A 16,784-nucleotide genomic window follows, 5' to 3' on the forward strand; every position below is an offset into this window, starting at 1 on the left:
TTCAGCGCGAACAGAGCCACCACGGGGCCACGATACCACCAGCCAGGATGTCGTGGCTTCTGCGAGTCCAACGAGACGAAAAACGTCGCTCCAAGCTCCTCGTGCACAAAAACAATGAGCGACTCGAACGCCGTCTTGGCTCTCAGTTGACGATTGTTGCGTTTGTTGAACTCGGCGGGGTTGAGCTTGCGAGACATGGGGCCCCAGAAGTTGCGCTCCCACACAGCGCGCGAGTGTCTGAGCCAAAAAGTGCGGAACGTTTTGGCAAGTGCAGGGTGGTTTTCCTCGTCAAATGGAGGCGACACGTTGCTGTAGGCTGCTTGCCACGGTGTTTGGGCCTCGAAGTTCTCCATCTTGCGTGCCAATTCCCGCTGGCTGCGACACATTTCCCCACTCATGACTGGTTTCCCTCGCTTTGCTGGTTTGTCATTGGCTGACTTGAGTCGCTTTCGTGACTTTTCGTTGGATCCTTCACTGCTTGTTAGTTTTTCTACGTCGGACTTGCGTTTCCGACGTCGCGTGGGGAGCGAGAACTCATCGTAAAACCCGAGATACAAGGTCGTTTAGGATAGACTGGACCACTTCCGTGATGGTTGTTGTGAGATGCTATCCTGCTACTGTGAGATGCTACTTGCTACGGCCTGCCAGTGTCCAGTGCCAGACGTCATTGCCACAGCCCCTAGACACTGGCAATACCAGTACTACCGATCCAACCTACAATCCTACGCGTGTCTATGCATGTACTGCATCCCGGCGTACCGGTCTGCAACGCGCTCACGTGCGAGCGGCGTGCGGAAGATACCAAGGACTGTATGAAGGACGACATTGGTGGCGGTGAGCAACTGCAACTGCGTTGCAGGTGATGGTGAACTACTTAGCTTTCTATAGACTATCTTAGACTGAGTATGTGCTAATCTAACTTTGCGGAACATGGAGGTTCAGGTGCTGGCAGCTCTCACTCTCACAACTGCTTTTGCTGTGCTGCGTGCACAACGAGTGAGAGGCAGCAAGCACCAGAACTCCGTGGTCCTGTCGTGGTACTTTGCCCGGCACTCACGTGTCTTACATTCTATTCCTACTTGCTCTACACCTACTGCCCTACAAGTCTGTGCTTATGGCACCTACGTTACGTAGTGATAGAAGGTCGGAGAGCCCGGTGACGCGCCATGCGTCATCTCAGGTTATGAGCCCAATCAGGGCGCAGCGATCGACTGACGTGGACTCTGGTGTTGAAAACACACAAGAAGAAGTTTTCACGAATCAAGGAGGAGATTACCCGGGATTGGTCGAAAGACTGAATGGCCCGGATGATGCGACATTATCGCAATCTGATGCTGAGCGACTAATTCGCTCATTGGTCGGAATTACTGGTGGGCGACCGTTGCTTCGAGTGTTACTCGAAGGTATGCAGAATTCGAACACAATCGAAGAAACGGGGCCAGTTGAAAATCCGCCCCCTCCGCCTCCACCACCGTCGAGCCAAGGATCGGCTGGCAGTGGACGAAGCTACACGAGCCGAGGAGAGAGCAGCCTGGACAACATGAACCCCGGTGGTCGGTACGACGACAAGGAGCTGTCCGATCACACCAAGGCGTTGCGCAACTCCGCAAGCATTGTGTTGCCTAAGCTTCACAAGAAAGAAGACTACAAAGCGTGGCGAAGCGAGGTGCCGTTGCACTTCGAGACGCGCTCGCTAGGCGACATTACGTATGGAGGAGAGCGATATGACGAAGAGGAAGGTCTACGTCGCCCTAAGTATCATGAGTGGTATGCGACGCGAAAGAACAAGGCGTTCTCCGCGTTGGCCCTATCTCTATCTGTGGACTTACGCATTACGTTCAAGATTGATGAGATAAGAGACAACATGGATGCGGCAGCAATGCTGTATTCAACGATTACCAAACACTTTGAGGCTGGAGACGGCATCAACCCTGACTACTTGCTACAGGACTTGGTGACTCGCCGATTACAACCGAACGAGTCCGTTACTGCGTACGTGGAGGACATCGGACGAAAGGTGACACTCCTGCGTCAAGGAAATGGTGAATTTGAAGAATGGCAACATGCAAGCCTACTTCTATCAAACTGCGTGTTGGTATTTCGAGATCTCGCGCGTGAACACGCAGACTGGATCAACCAACACGACCGACGTGGCCTAAAGCTGTCCGAGGCATTGCAGCGCCTGCGTTCTGCTGAACATCAGCGTGATCAGCTGCAACAGCAGACGAACCGGCCTACAACGCGGACAATGCAAGTCGCGCAGGTTGGTACTGGCCAAGGACAAGGACGAGGACAAGGTCAAGGCTACGGACATGGACACAACAGTGCAAGTGGACGTGAGTCTGGAAAGAAACGTGGGAAGAACCAGCGCAAGAAGGCAAAGGTTGCAGCTGAGAAGAAGCAGCACACAGCCTGTGCTAACTGCAATGGAGATGGTCACTGGTATGCAGAATGCACTGCGCAGACTGGCATGCAACTGAGACCAGATCTGGCCAAGAGACTTAAGAACAAGTTGAAGTACAAGAAGTCGCCAGCTTCCCTCATCAACTCGATGAGACGAGTTGAAGTTGCCCAGTCTGACAGTGAGCAACGAGCCCTATTCTCGGGTCTCTCGTTGTGTGCAACGACACGACTGGCGAATAACGATGGGAACAACGATGGTGTGGTGACGGCTGCACACATGTCTCCCGTGTATTCGGTGACAACACCTGCGAGCAGTGAGGCTGAAGATGAGAATCTGGCTGAAGAGGTGAAGACGTCGGCAGTCGGACTCGAGTCCAAGTGTACACCTGCAGTACGCCCGAACGTGCCAACGACACCGCAACAACTGCAACTGAGAGTTCCTGCTAACCATATGCAAGGTAGAGAACAAGAACAAAAGGATGGACAAGTGCATACAGGACACCAAGAGGTGCAACTTGCAGTACCAGCGGCGATGAAAAGCCAGAGGGAGAGTGGCCAATCGCTTGGTCCACCTCCTGCTTTGGGAACTGCACTATACTATCTGGGTCAAGGACTGATGCAGAGCTCGCAAGGACCTGGATCTGAGCTATGGTACACCAAAGGTGGACCACAAGTGGGTCCACCTGTGCCGGGGGATGATCATTGTGGACCTAATGTTGAGCGACGCGGACGCCAAGGACCCGAGCAAGATTACGGGCGAGGATATCAGTCCAACATGAGTCCTTATGAGCTAGGACGCAGTGGATTTATACCAGGACGAGCTGACTCACTACAACTACAAGATGGAACTACTCACCTCCGCGGAACTTCAAAGAGAGATCACGCAACGTGAAGAGCCGCTCACCTCCGCGGAACTTCCAAAGAGGAAGATCACCGCAATGTGGAAGGAGCCGCTCACCTCCTCGGGACTTCCAACGAGGAAGGTCGCCGCAACGTAGATGGAGTCGCTCACCGCCCCGAAACCTGCAACAAGGAAGACCACCGCAGTCTGGAAGAAGCCGTTCACCGAGAGGAAGATCACTGCAGCGTGGGCGTTCGCCATTGCGTTGTCATACGCCATCTCGTGGTCGTAATTGGTCTGCTCGTCGTGAGCCACGAGCGAACAACCAGCCGCCAAGTCATTACGGACCCCAGCCGCAAGAGCCGTGGCGTAGTGGACCATCACCCGCGCGTGGACCACTACTGAATGATTGCATTCGTCGAAATGATCTTCAACGTCGGAACTTGTCGCCAAGTCGTCGTGGAAACTCGCCTAGACACTGCGAAAATCGTGGGAATGTTGGTATTGGTGGAATTCGACAGGTGAATGCGATTGGTCGAAACCAAGGAAAGCAGTCTGATGACTCAGATTGGGTGGAGTGGATTTTGGACTCTGGCTCTCAGGCGAATGTCTGTGGAGACTTGTCTCTATTTACTACCATTCGAAAAGATCGCACCAGTCGGCTTGACTTTGCCAACGGAACATCGGAACATGCAACTATGTGTGGTTCTGTCTTGCTACGCATTGTAAACCAAACAACTGGTGAACAAGAAGATCGCCTCCTTGAGGACGTGGTCTACACTCCTAATGCAAAGGTGAACATTATCAGCCTCGGTCACTTGCAGACGGCTGGGAAGTACAAGCTGCTGTGCTCAGATGATCAGCAGTCAGCTTGGCTCTCAAAGCCAGGTACTTCGTTGAAGTTATCATGAGAGACAATATCTACCGATTGAAGGCAGAGCGAGTGTCAGGAGTGATGGTGATGGCAGCACGCAAACAAGACATGGACAGCAGAAAGACGATGGAGTTACTGCACCAACGGTTCGCTCACATGAGTATGGACACTGTGAGAGAGCTGTCGAGTAAGCTCGATGTCGGAGTAAAGATTAATGCACAAGGTCTGAGCTCCTACGAGTGTGTTGCGTGTGCTGCTAGCAAGACTAAACGGATGACTTATGCAAGGATTCCTGAACGGAAGTCTGAACCGCTCGAGATGTTGATGATGGACATATGCACGATGAATGAACCGACGGAAGGTGGTGCAACTATGTTCCTGCTAAGCATTGATGAAGCTACTCGCTTCAAGTGGGCGTATCTACTCGAACGAAAGAGTGCGGCTACACTGTACGTCAAGATGTTGCTACATCAACTTCGGACTCAGTTTCCCAAGCTCACTGTTCGGAGACTGCACTCTGATCAGGGTGGTGAATTCACCAGTAATGCGCTGAGAGATTACTGCAATGAGCATGGGATTGTGCAGCAGTTCACGAATGCTTACTCTCCTCAGGAGAATGGTGTGGTGGAGCGAGCGAATGGCACTGTACTGCCTCGCATCCGTGCTATGCTAACCGCTACACATCTTCCTAACATGCTATGGGGAGAAGCACTTCTACACATTGTTACGACACTGAATTGGCTACCAACTAAACCGCTAGGACTGGTCTCGCCATACAAGAAGCTGTACAGTGTGACACCCGATGTGGATGAGCCTCGGACTTGGGGATGTGTGGCACACGTGCGTGTCCCTCCTGAGTCCAGACAAAAGAAGGAAAAATTGGAGCCGAGAGCACGAATATCTCTATTACTTGGTTATAGTCATGATACCAAGGGCTACAAATTTCTGGATTTGAAGACAGCTCAAGTCGTGACTGCACGTGGACGAAACACGCGATTTCACGAGGAGTTTACAAGTGACGGCACTTACGTAAAGCAACTCCTAGAGAACGCATATCACGATGGTGATCATCAGTTGCCCGATAGTGTTCCGGTGGCACGCATCAAGACTAGTATGGAGACGTACCTGCCTGGCTTCGAATGTGACGAAGCAGCTCGAGATGGTGCCAATAGCTGATGACCTGCAGGACAAAGAGCATGAGTCCAGTGGGAGTGCGAAAGACGACTTACCTGACGAACAAAGAGTAGAGTCGCCAGCCGGTGTAGATGCACCAGTTGAAGTTGCTGCGAACGATGAGACGAAGGAGCCACCTGCGGCACCCAAGTCTGGCAAGCGACGAAAACGAAAGACGCGAAAGAAACTTGAACCAGAAAAGAAGGAGACGAAAACTTCTGAGATTTGCGATCCAACTGTTCAACCTTGTCTCAAGCGACCTCGAAGGACGCAGAAGCCAAGCGTGCGGCTTCTTGACTATGTGGTGGGCAACGTGATGTCTATCAATATGGACATTGAGATACCGACGACCTACAAGCAGGCACGTCGGAGCAAGCATTGGCTTCAGTGGAAGGCTGCTATGCTTGCTGAACTACAGTCACTGAAACGACACAAGACATGGAAATTGGTGCCACGCGCGGCAGCCAAAGGCGTCAAGGTTATTACGTGCAGATGGGTGTTCGCTGTTAAGCGTGACGAACGAGGGCGTGTGAAAAGATTTAAAGCTCGTCTCGTGATTCATGGCTTCAAACAACAGCTGGGCGTGAACTACAGTGAGACCTACGCACCGGTAATCCGGTTTGAGACGATCCGTGTTGCCATCTACTTCGCCCTTCAACGAGGATGGGAAGTTCTTCAGTACGATGTAAAGACCGCGTTTCTTTACGGGGACCTCGATGAGTTAATCTTCATGGAGCAACCACCAGGCTTTCAAACAGATGGGCCAGCGTTTGTCTGTAAGCTCTTGAAGAGCCTCTATGGACTTAAACAAGCACCGAACGTATGGAACCGAACTCTACATGCCAAGTTGCTGACACTTGGGCTTGAAAGACTGGAGTCGGACTACGGCTTGTACGCGCTGAAGAAGGATGGAGAAGTGACTATGCTCCTAACTGTATACGTGGACGACCTATTACTAATGGGTCCACGTGAGCTGTGTGCTCGAATTGCAGCCGCGCTGCAAGAAACGTTTGAACTCACGACCATGGGAACCGTGAAGTACTTACTAGGTGTGGAGATCTTGATCAACCGACCCAGTCGACAGATTATCTACTGCCAGAAACAGTATGTACTCGAAGTACTCAAACGATTTCACATGGAGACGTGCAATGGGTGTACTACGCCTGAGGCTTTGACACCCTCAAAGGCGGTTGTTCCTGCTACGACCGAGTACCTGCCCTATTGAGAGCTGGTTGGTGCGCTTCAGTATCTTGTAAGTGCCTCAAGACCTGACATCGCACACGCAACCAGACATCTTGGGAAATACCTAGCCAGCTACGACCATACTCACTATGCGCAAGCCAAGCGGGTATTGCGCTACCTGCAGGCTACACGTGACTTTGGTCTGGTGATGGATGTTGCGTCAGCGAGTGACCTACGTGTGGGTTGCTATTCGGATGCTGACTATGCTAATGATCCAGTTGACCGCCGCAGCATCAGTGGATACGTGACGACGATGGACAACAATGTTGTCTCCTATGCATCGAGGAAACAAGAAATCAATGCTCAGAGTACATGTGAAGCTGAGTACGTTGCAATGGATGAAGCTACAAAGGACTTGCTGTGGCTTGCAGGTCTCTGCCGAGAACTGGTGTGGAAACATGCACTACCTGTACTACTCGGAGATAATCAGGGAGCCATCTCTCTAACGACTAAACCCGGCAAGCACAGCAAGCAAAAACACATTGACAACAAATACCACATGGTGCGGCGGAACGTGGAACTAAAACGGATCATTACGCAGCACATCGGGACGGAGGACATGGTGGCGGACATCATGACCAAACCACTTGCGGTGGTCAAGTTCTCCCGATTCCGAAAGATGCTGAAGGTACTGCCTATCGTGGCAGACAGTGACATGGCCGCCACTGTAAATGAAAAGGCTACATCTGCGTCAACTGCGATGCATGATACCTTGACTGCGTCACCTGCGATGCGGTCAAGAACGACGGATTAGACATTACTGACGACGATGACATGTAGTGTGCCTGTGTGCCGACTGGAAGAACCAGTTTCGTGTGGCTGTACCACAACACTAGCATGCAATCAACTGCGCTGGACTACGGACATGTGCGATTCGAGTGGGAGACTATGCAGCTAGCAAACTACGGTGGTGGTGGCTATCGTACGACTATTCTCAGTGGTGTGTGTACGGATGAAGCGATGTGATCGCGTCGATTCGGCACTGCATCGCCGAGATCAAGTAGGAGTGTGAGATGCTATCCTGCTACAGTGAGATGCTACTTGCTACGGCCTGCCAGTGTCCAGTGCCAGACGTCATTGCCACAGCCCAAGACACTGGCAATACCAGTACTACCGATCCAACCTACAATCCTACGCGTGTCTATGCATGTACTGCATCCCGGCGTACCGGTCTGCAACGCGCTCACGTGCGAGCGGCGTGCGGAAGATACCAAGGACTGTATGAAGGACGACATTGGTGGCGGTGAGCAACTGCAACTGCGTTGCAGGTGATGGTGAACTACTTAGCTTTCTATAGACTATCTTAGACTGAGTATGTGCTAATCTAACTTTGCGGAACATGGAGGTTCAGGTGCTGGCAGCTCTCACTCTCACAACTGCTTTTGCTGTGCTGCGTGCACAACGAGTGAGAGGCAGCAAGCACCAGAACTCCGTGGTCCTGTCGTGGTACTTTGCCCGGCACTCACGTGTCTTACATTCTATTCCTACTTGCTCTACACCTACTGCCCTACAAGTCTGTGCTTATGGCACCTACGTTACGTAGTGATAGAAGATCGGAGAGCCCGGTGACGCGCCATGCGTCATCTCACCAGTAGCTGTCTGGTAGACTCTCCGTACTGCATCCTAGCACTATCTGGGGGCTTCACGCCACCTAGGTGTTGACGCTGTCACAATCCTGTCTAAGGGTGTCAGCTGCCCTGGACGAGAAAGAAGATTTGTCCTCAAGTGGGTCATAGCTACACATACATAAATTACACGTAATAATCGGTAAACCGATCTCTAATTTCGGCCAGCCATGGCTGTCCGATTCTCGACAAATTGAGCGAGTTTTCAAAGCGTTTTGCACGCTGAATCAGCCAACCAAATTTGAGCGTAATCAGAGCAATTTCAAGAGACTTTCTATTAGATTAATTATTCGTACCCGTCCGAAAGGCCTGATAGACAAATTGTCGACTCGAGATGAGCGGAAATGTATACCAGTTTTTTTTTAGCTACAGCAAAAAGTGTATAAAGTGTGGCCCACGGTATTTGCGCATCAAGGGTTGGCATACTGTACGAGAGTTGTGTAGTGTTGCGAAATTGGTGAGGGTCCCACTTAAAGTGTCATTATTGAGCAAAAAGTGACATCACCTAAATCTCTGAGTGACAAAAAGACTTACTTAAGTATTAATTACTTCGAGGTATATCAGATTTTTTTAATTGTATGAACGCTTGGAGTGCTACGTGAGTTTGGGTATTGAAGCAAGCATTTTCATTAATGCCTTGTTAAGCATATAAGCCTATCGAAGTGTATTTAGAAGAGAGCAGCAACCATGGCAGCGACAGTAGCAGATGCCGCAGACAAAAGCGATATCGAATGTCCGCTAATGGCTGCTGAGGAGCCGGACGTGTCGCCTACATTGGGTGAGCCATCACTTGATCCACTTGATCCACTAGAATCGGAGCCGGCCGATGCGGTCTCGTTGATTTCTGTTGAGCCCTCATCGCTAGTAGGCGCTGCACCTGTGGTTGGTCCACTTGGGGCCGTCGTAGCCGGTACCACCGTATCAGGTGGTAAATTCGTCGCTTGAGGGCCTGTAGTAGCGATTGGCGCCGGTGTGACAGCCGTAGGAGCCGTGGAGGGGGCAGCTGTGACTACAGGGGCCGTTGTCGGCGCATTAGTTGTGGCTGTCTGGGCAACAACTCGAGTGAAAATGGCAGCAGCAACGAGGACCGTGGCAAAGAACTTCATCTGGGCGAGTTGGTGGGAGAGTATACGACTGGGGCTGGCTGTTGTGAGGCGTGGAGTGCAAATGTGCGAATGAAATTCGGGGTGGTGAATCCTTAGAAACTGAAAACTTGACCAGCAGGAAGACTAAATGTAACGGACCGTACTAGCGCACGATGGTTCTCCTTCCGTTTGTCCGTTTTGTAACGGTAGCGCTCGACGAGTGTTCGACACTTGAGCTAGACCCACCGAGCTGGGACTCTTCCGATGTGAGGGAAACACGACCTTAAGAATAGTACTGCCATCGAATTGGGTACTAGTTGATCAATCGCCTAATGAACCATATTGCTAGAGTTTTTTACGCTTTCTTTGGAAGTTCGGAACAATTGCTCTCATTCCTAATCAAAACTGCGAGGTGGTTGCTGTCTGTGATCATCACGGTACCCTGATCCCAACCTTTGATCTCTCTATGTAGGTAGGACTGGAGCAAGTTGCATATTTCACTCGTTGTCTTAGTCCACGCGGAGGGATGTGATACCATCAGCCACACGTGCACCCAACGCCTTCACCAGGTCTTGCACGCTGATACGGAGCTTAACAGATTCAGCACCGCCGCCGAGCCAGAGGCATGGAGGCCTTAACTCGGCAATTGCCCCAGCCACGATCACCTACAACACCAAGAATGTCCGTGTTACTTGACAAGTATAGGATGCTTCGAGACGCTGATAGTCTACAAACCGGGATGGGCGTCTTCATGCCGAACGCAGACACTCCGTTGTGACCAAAGCCCGTCAGCTCTTCTGACACCTCTCCGGGAGCGTGTTGGAAGTTGAATTTCTTCTTGGACGGCCGGTCCGCCTCGGGGATATTGTCACGCACAAAACGACGGAGCTGCTCCGCGTCCAGCTTGGAGTTGTATTGCAGCGCTACACAATAGTAACTGCAGTGGCAACACAATTGTCACTCTACCTACTGTTTGTAAGTAGTCAGCTAAGGAATGTGAGAAGCTCACCGGCTATTTAGCGGATCCTCGACCCCGCTGTTGACACACGCCACATTCTCAACGATGATACTCTTGCACAGGTGCGGAATTTCGCAGCCAAGTAGTTTCCTGCCAGCAATAGCAAGTATTCTTGTAAATAGTCGAGCGTTCGAGCTGCCGGGCATAGAGGCAACTGAGTCATTACGCCCTCTTGGTCAGAGTCCAAGCATAATAGTCACTCGGGGCCGTTTTGAGCGCGGCGCTGGTCAGATTTTCGCGCTTCAGATGCTCCTTCACGCGCTCCACCCCCTCCAGGTCATCCAGCGACTTTTCCAGAGCGTCCAGACGCTCCTGGGCCGTCGCGAAGCGCGCTGTCACCTCCTCGATGGTTGTCATAATATTATTGGATTTGCTGGATATTATATCGTAGATTCCAAAAATTAAAACCTAAAGCTGAAGATCTGAAGTCTATTTTTATACTTTTTTTCAAACTCTCGCAAAACAACTCCATCGGTAAATAAAAAATAGATCACCAGCGTCAAAAGTTTGACGCTGGTGATCTATTTTTTTTATTTACCGAAGGAGTTGTTTCACTACTTGCACTCCAAGTTGCCACCATGATCGGGAAGCCTTTACCACGAGCCACGAGCTCCAGGACTTCAGATATGCAGTCGGTAACATCGATGAACACAGTGCGCACGGTGAATCTTGAGCGTCTGCGGGACAAGGCTCGCCAGATGCAGATGAAAGAGAGCTTGCGTCTCGCAATGTGTGCACGACTGCAGCAGAAGCTACGCAAACCTCCCAAAGTGGCTGAACTAATGGCGTCGGAGATATTGAGAATCCTCAAGCATCGAGGGCTTCCGGCTGCAGATGTATCGGACGCAGCCCTGACAGAGATTGTCAATGAACTCACAATGCGCAGACAGAAACAAATATCGCTGGCTGCACACACAGCAAGAAAGACGTCACCACGCAACCAAGAGCAATCGATTCCGCCAACCAATGGGCGTCTCTCGAGAGAGCGAAACACTGGAAGACGATCGCCTAATATCAAGGAGCGCTCTAACAACAAGGTTCGGCATGCCAAATGCAATGGCGTCCATACCAGTCGACCATTTGCAGATGATGACAGATACCTCACTGAGGCCCAACTACAGCAAAAGAGTGTGGGGTTCGCACTACCGCCTCGTGTATCTCCAAAGAAAGAGCGCGACAATGGCATCTGGGAGGAGATCGTCAAGTTCAGCTCCGTAGAAGAGCAGATAGAAGCCCAGCGTCTCAAAGAACGGAAGCTCCGAGAGCGTCGAGAGTATACATGCAAGCTGGAGGCACAGGTCTCACGTAAGCGCCATGCCAGTCAACAAGAGCGCGAACAGGGTGCAGAGTTCTATCGCCAGACCCTAGAAAAGCTTCGCGAAGCTGAAGACGAGGAACGTAAGAAGGAACAAGAACGGATTGAACGTGAGCACCAACTCATTTCAGTCCAGACGCAGCAGAGACTAGCAAAACAAGCTCAGATGGAGAGAGAGAGAGCGATTAAGAAAAATCAGGAGCAACAGGCAGCCGAGATGCTGGAGAAGCAGAGGAAGGACGATTTGGCTCGCGAGAAGGCTCGGAAGGACGCGGAGAAGCGCCGTGTGGAGCAAGTTTTCCTTAAAAACGAGGCTCAACTCCAGCAGAAGCGCCTATACCAGGCACAAGAGCGTGAGTTGGAGCTGAAACTGGCAGAAGAATACATTGCGATGGAGAAAAAAGAAAGATGAAGCTCGCAGGAAGCAGATCGAGACGATGGCGGAAAACATCAAGAAGAAGATGAAGATATTCGATGATACTGCCAAGGCCACTACAGATGCCAAGGCGCGTGAGGAGGATGAACGAGTGCAGCGTTACCAGCAAGAATATGCCAAGAAGCAGACTGAAGACGAACGCAAACGACGAGCAGATGCTGAAGCTCGAAGCCATGCGCAACAGGAATATCTTCGCATACAGATGAAGGAGAAAAAAGAGCGTGAAAAGGCCTTGAAGCGAGATCTGAACAAGCAGGCGGATCTATGGAAACAAGACCGCGTCGAGGCAGATCGTCGAGAAAAACTCGCAAAACAGCAACGAGCGATGAGAAATCGCTCCCAGCAGAATGTTTTACTCGAGCAGATGCGCGAACGAGAGCTGCGGAGTCTTCAGGCCGACCAAACTCGTCTCGAGGTGCAATTGAATGCTCGACTTTTGGAGAAGATTCATCAACAAGCTGGCGCAGCTCAAAGTCACGCGGAAGACGTCGTCTCGGAGACGCAGAATCGATCTCGAGAAGTGAGTTTCTGCTGTACAGTAAACTTCTTATGAGGGTCGTCTACCTATCTAAAGCGGATTCCTTCTCTTTGTAGTTGCAGGAACAGGAGCAGGCCTTGCAACATCGACAATCCCAGCGAGAGGTCAAATTGTAGCTCTTGACCTTGCAACTTTATATTTCTACTATCGCAGTATGGTCTTTTTTTTTACTTTCATTTTGTTGCTTTAAGCTGACTACTACGCGTAGTAGTCCGCAATGTTCATCGCCGCACAGCTTGAAGAAGAGCAGCCACCTGAGCGCACTAAGCTCACTTTAAGATGTCCGTTCCTCTTTCTTGACTTCTACGATTAGCTCATCCGAGGCCAGACTCGAGGTCGGATGATCACTTCGTGCGGGCCAATTCCTCTACAAACTCACCCAGCTCCTCCTGCGCACGCTTCCTACTCACACTATTATCGTTCTTGAGCTCGAGCCATTTGCTGAAGGCCGGGGCCAGCACTGCGCCTTCCTTCACTAAATGCTTGAGGAGATTCTTCACTTCGTCTGCCAATACAAAAAAAAAATATCAACGGTTAGTTATCGTCGCACCATCACACCGCTTTAGACTTTCCCTTACCGCTGTCACTTTTCGTCTGCATAATCGCCGAAACTAGTCGAACTTGAGTGTCAGTATTGCCACAGAACCCCATGAGAAGCATGCACCGCTCTGCAGATGGCAGCTCTCCCTCCTTCGACAGGTTCAGGATAAACAGACACGTGTATGTCGCAAAGAGCGGGTCGTTGCGCATTGCCTCCGGGATGTTCTTTGTGATGAACGATACAACTTCGTCATACGACGAATTTTTGCTGACACGCTCCACAAGTCCAAAGGCAGGTCCCAACGGTAACACGTCCTCGATCCCGTACTTCTTAATCCACTCTTGCATGTCCTTGGGCGACCGCTTGTACGACGGGGAACACACTGAGGATCGTCACATTCGTAGCGCTGATTTCTTTCCTGGCTTTGTCCACATCTACAGCCTGCAGTAGCTTTAGAATTTCACCGAGAGCCGCCACGAGGAAACCGCCGTCAACTAGTTCCTCCACCGCGTCATTGTCTACAGACTGCAGACATTCACCCAGCATCCAATCCACCGAAACGCCCGTAAGAGAAGAACCCTTCATGAATCGCACTACAAATTCAGACATGTGCTCGTGCAGCTTGGGCACATCGCACCACAGATCACCACACAGCTCAATCGTCTTCTCAATGGCGTAGCGAATTCCTACAAATGTAAGAGTCTTGGTCTCCAGACTCAACTTTTCGAGCATATCCACCATCTTCTCACGAACTTCCGCCTTGGCGTCGATAGCTTCCTTCAATACCTCAAAGGCAAACATACGGTTGACGTCTTCGTGGTTTTTAAACTCCTTCTGGACCTCGACAAGGCACGCTTCAGCTTCCTTCAAGTCATCAATCGATACGTATTCCTCAGCAATGGACTTGGCCTTCTTGCCAATCTTTTCGTGAGCTTCATCATCAAGTGAAGGGATTACCTTGGCACGAGGGGCAGGAGATTGAGGCTTCTTGGAACCAACAGCCGGACCACGACGACTAGGGAAGCTCGCAGGCGATCCACTTGGGCCACGTCCGCCTTGTCGAGCGCTAACCCCAAAGGCCGCAGGTCTGCCCGAAGGTCCGGTCTTCACTGAATCATCACGCGCGCCGATGCCCCGTGGGAGCGTCATCTGCTTGTTGCTACTGCTTCGACTGCTCATTGATTGCGAATGCTGATACACTGGCGCCATAGTCGACCGACCACTATTAAAGCCGTCACGAGACGAGTTGGAGCGACGATCTGATCGGAAATGGTCACGGTCTCGACCGCCTCCACTGGGTGCGCTACTGGGCGGCGCACGAGCCTCCCGCTCTGCCTCCTTCCGAATCTCGTTCAATGTCTTCTGCTTCAATTCCTTTCGACGCGGCTCCCATCTGTGCTGGCGCAATTCGATAACATCCTTAATCATGAAGGTAATACGAGAAGACAGGCGTTTGTCTTTCACCAGCTTGTTCTCCAAATAGTGGAAGTACGACGGCATGAAGCCCTGCGCTCCGTGCTTGTCCAAGTCTTTACCCATAGTAGTCAGCAGCTTCGCCAGAGACTCAATGCTCTCCTCGTCAGGAGGATTGTTCGGGTGCACACACACCATCATCCCATCGTTGTTGAGACGAACGTCCATCAACTTCATAATGCACTCGTGCATGATACGCTCTTGCAGCATTCCCTTTCGGTACAGCTCTCCAATAAAGCGGATATTTCCCAGCATTCGTAACTTCATGATCAGGCGCTTCTCCTCGTAGTCAGCTTCCATCTGTGGTGTGATTTTGCCTTCTTCCTTGTCCTTCTTGAAGGTATTCTCCAGCTCTTCGTATATGTTATCCTTCTCGAATTCCTCTTGGCAAGCATTCAGCAAGATGCGCTTGAAAGAGCACGTCTTAATAGCAAAACGACTAGCGATCTCGTGGCTTTCATAAGGACCATTCAGCACCTGATCGTCTCCCAGGTCATCCAGGTCTTGGCCTGACCAGTAGTATCGAGGCTCCTTCGGATCCTCCTCTACCCACACCTTAATAAACTTGTGGCCTCGCACGCGTACCTCATTCAGTTTCATGCTGGAAGGAGCGGGGACTGGTTCAAACTCATCTCCACTGGCTGATTCTAAGGCTCCGATCACATCGTCGAACGGCCCAACAACTTCCGAGTCCGCATCAGACATCGCAGTCCAGTAAAACATCTTGTCGTCGTCGTTCTGGACGATCTTCAAGAAGGACCAGACTTTCCAGTTGGATTCCAGGTGCACGCACAGATCTGCATACATATCGCAGAAGTTGGGCTCACTTACAGCCTTGTCGAAAATGATCTTGATGACTGCTTGCAGCATCTCCAGGCTTTCCATGTTGATACTAGTCAATTGCCCAGCCAGACGGTCGAATTTCTCGCGCGTCATCTTATTCATGATGCCGTTCACGTTCTTTTTCGTCACTTCCAGGGTCGACGCGTTCTTCGTAGGGATCCAGCGGTTGGCTGACCGAGTCAAAGGCTTAACAGGGCCATCCAGAAGAGGCGGGTCTGGAGGGCCACCACGACCGCCACGACCGCCACGGCCACCTCGCTCTCCCCTACCGCTTCGCTTCGGGAGATCTTGAGATCGTGCCCACTGGCCACCGCCTGATCCACCGCGTGATCCGCGTCCAGACCCGCTGGATTGCCTCTCACCACGTTCCCATCCAGGGCCACTGCGTCCTCCTCTCGATCCACCACGCGAGACAGCAACCTCACTAGTGATATCCATGGAAGGCCACTTCGAATCGGGAGCAGTTGCCGCGCCAGGGAGGTCCTTGAATTGCTCTCGGTAGCTACAAATGCGGCGAATAAGCACTGTGAGCATGTCAAAATAACCAAAGTGCAATGTATATGATAATTCCATACCTCATGAGAAGCTCCAGCGTGTACGTCACCTTGCCACCAGCCTTTTTCTGCAGCGTAACACTCACGTCTGTCGATTTATCGACTGCGTTCGCTGTCGCTGTCGCTGTGGCGTTGGGCTTCCCCTTGTCCTCCTTCTCCACAACCTGAAGCAGCGCAGTCGGGGAAGCATTTTGCTCAGAGGCCTCCTTCTTGGGAGAGCTGGACTTCTGCTGCTTAGCAAAGGCAGATTCGTCAGTTGTCTCCTTGGCGGTGGTTTCCTTCTTTGCTTTCGGGGACGAGACTCCAGAGCTTGTGGTCGCAGTAGTGGTCGTTGTTGTGGTTGTCGTGGTGGTCGTTGCCCCAATCTTGTTCGTCTCCGACTTCTTTCCTACCGACTTCTCGACAGTCCTGTCGGCTGCTTTCTTCGTCTCCTTCGGCGCCACCGTTTTCTCTTTCTTTGCACCGTTCTGTTCAGCCGCTTCTTTGACAGATTCTGCAGGATTTTCATTGCCAATCTTCTTTTTGGAAGACTTCTTGGGCGATTTCGTGGCGGATTGCGCTGATCCATTCTGCTTCGAATCAGTCTCCGACGCTAGTGGAAAAACTTCCTCTTTCTTCTGTGGAGTACTCTGCGCTGTGGTGCTCGTGCTGGACACTGCCGCCTTGGCGTCTTCTGCAGCCGAATCTGAGGACGAGCTACGACCTAGAACGATAGGTTTCCCTGTCTTGGGGTCAACGATCTCCAGTCTCTTACGCTCACGCTTGGGCGTGACTGATGTTGTGACTGCGAACTGGCATGAGCATGGGCATCCCTCCCATCCCC

General features: G+C 51.4%; 3 protein-coding genes across 3 annotated transcripts; 1 reads left to right on the forward strand and 2 right to left on the reverse strand.

Annotated features, from left to right (window-relative positions):
• Positions 1 to 9,752: 9,752 nt before the first annotated feature.
• Positions 9,753 to 10,618, reverse strand: PITG_14276 (uncharacterized protein; the record flags this gene model as incomplete). Its single annotated transcript, XM_002899311.1, has 4 exons — positions 9,753 to 9,908; positions 9,979 to 10,180; positions 10,253 to 10,351; positions 10,428 to 10,618. 4 exons carry the CDS (start codon positions 10,616 to 10,618, stop codon positions 9,753 to 9,755), a joined length of 648 nt encoding a protein of 215 aa, XP_002899357.1.
• A 221-nt stretch (positions 10,619 to 10,839) lies between these two features.
• PITG_14277 (trichohyalin-like protein) lies at positions 10,840 to 12,666 on the forward strand (the record flags this gene model as incomplete). Its single annotated transcript, XM_002899312.1, has 3 exons — positions 10,840 to 11,933; positions 11,974 to 12,532; positions 12,607 to 12,666. The coding sequence occupies 3 exons, from the start codon at positions 10,840 to 10,842 to the stop codon at positions 12,664 to 12,666; spliced, it is 1,713 nt and encodes a 570-aa protein (XP_002899358.1).
• Positions 12,667 to 12,794: 128 nt separating this feature from the next.
• Positions 12,795 to 15,987, reverse strand: PITG_14278 (eukaryotic translation initiation factor 4 gamma, putative; the record flags this gene model as incomplete). Its single annotated transcript, XM_002899313.1, has 4 exons — positions 12,795 to 13,055; positions 13,129 to 13,429; positions 13,473 to 15,909; positions 15,983 to 15,987. 4 exons carry the CDS (start codon positions 15,985 to 15,987, stop codon positions 12,895 to 12,897), a joined length of 2,904 nt encoding a protein of 967 aa, XP_002899359.1.
• Positions 15,988 to 16,784: the final 797 nt, after the last annotated feature.

Source organism: Phytophthora infestans, genomic scaffold (assembly GCF_000142945.1).
Source record: "Phytophthora infestans T30-4 supercont1.32 genomic scaffold, whole genome shotgun sequence".
In the NCBI taxonomy this organism is placed as follows: Eukaryota; Oomycota; class Peronosporomycetes; order Peronosporales; family Peronosporaceae; genus Phytophthora; species Phytophthora infestans.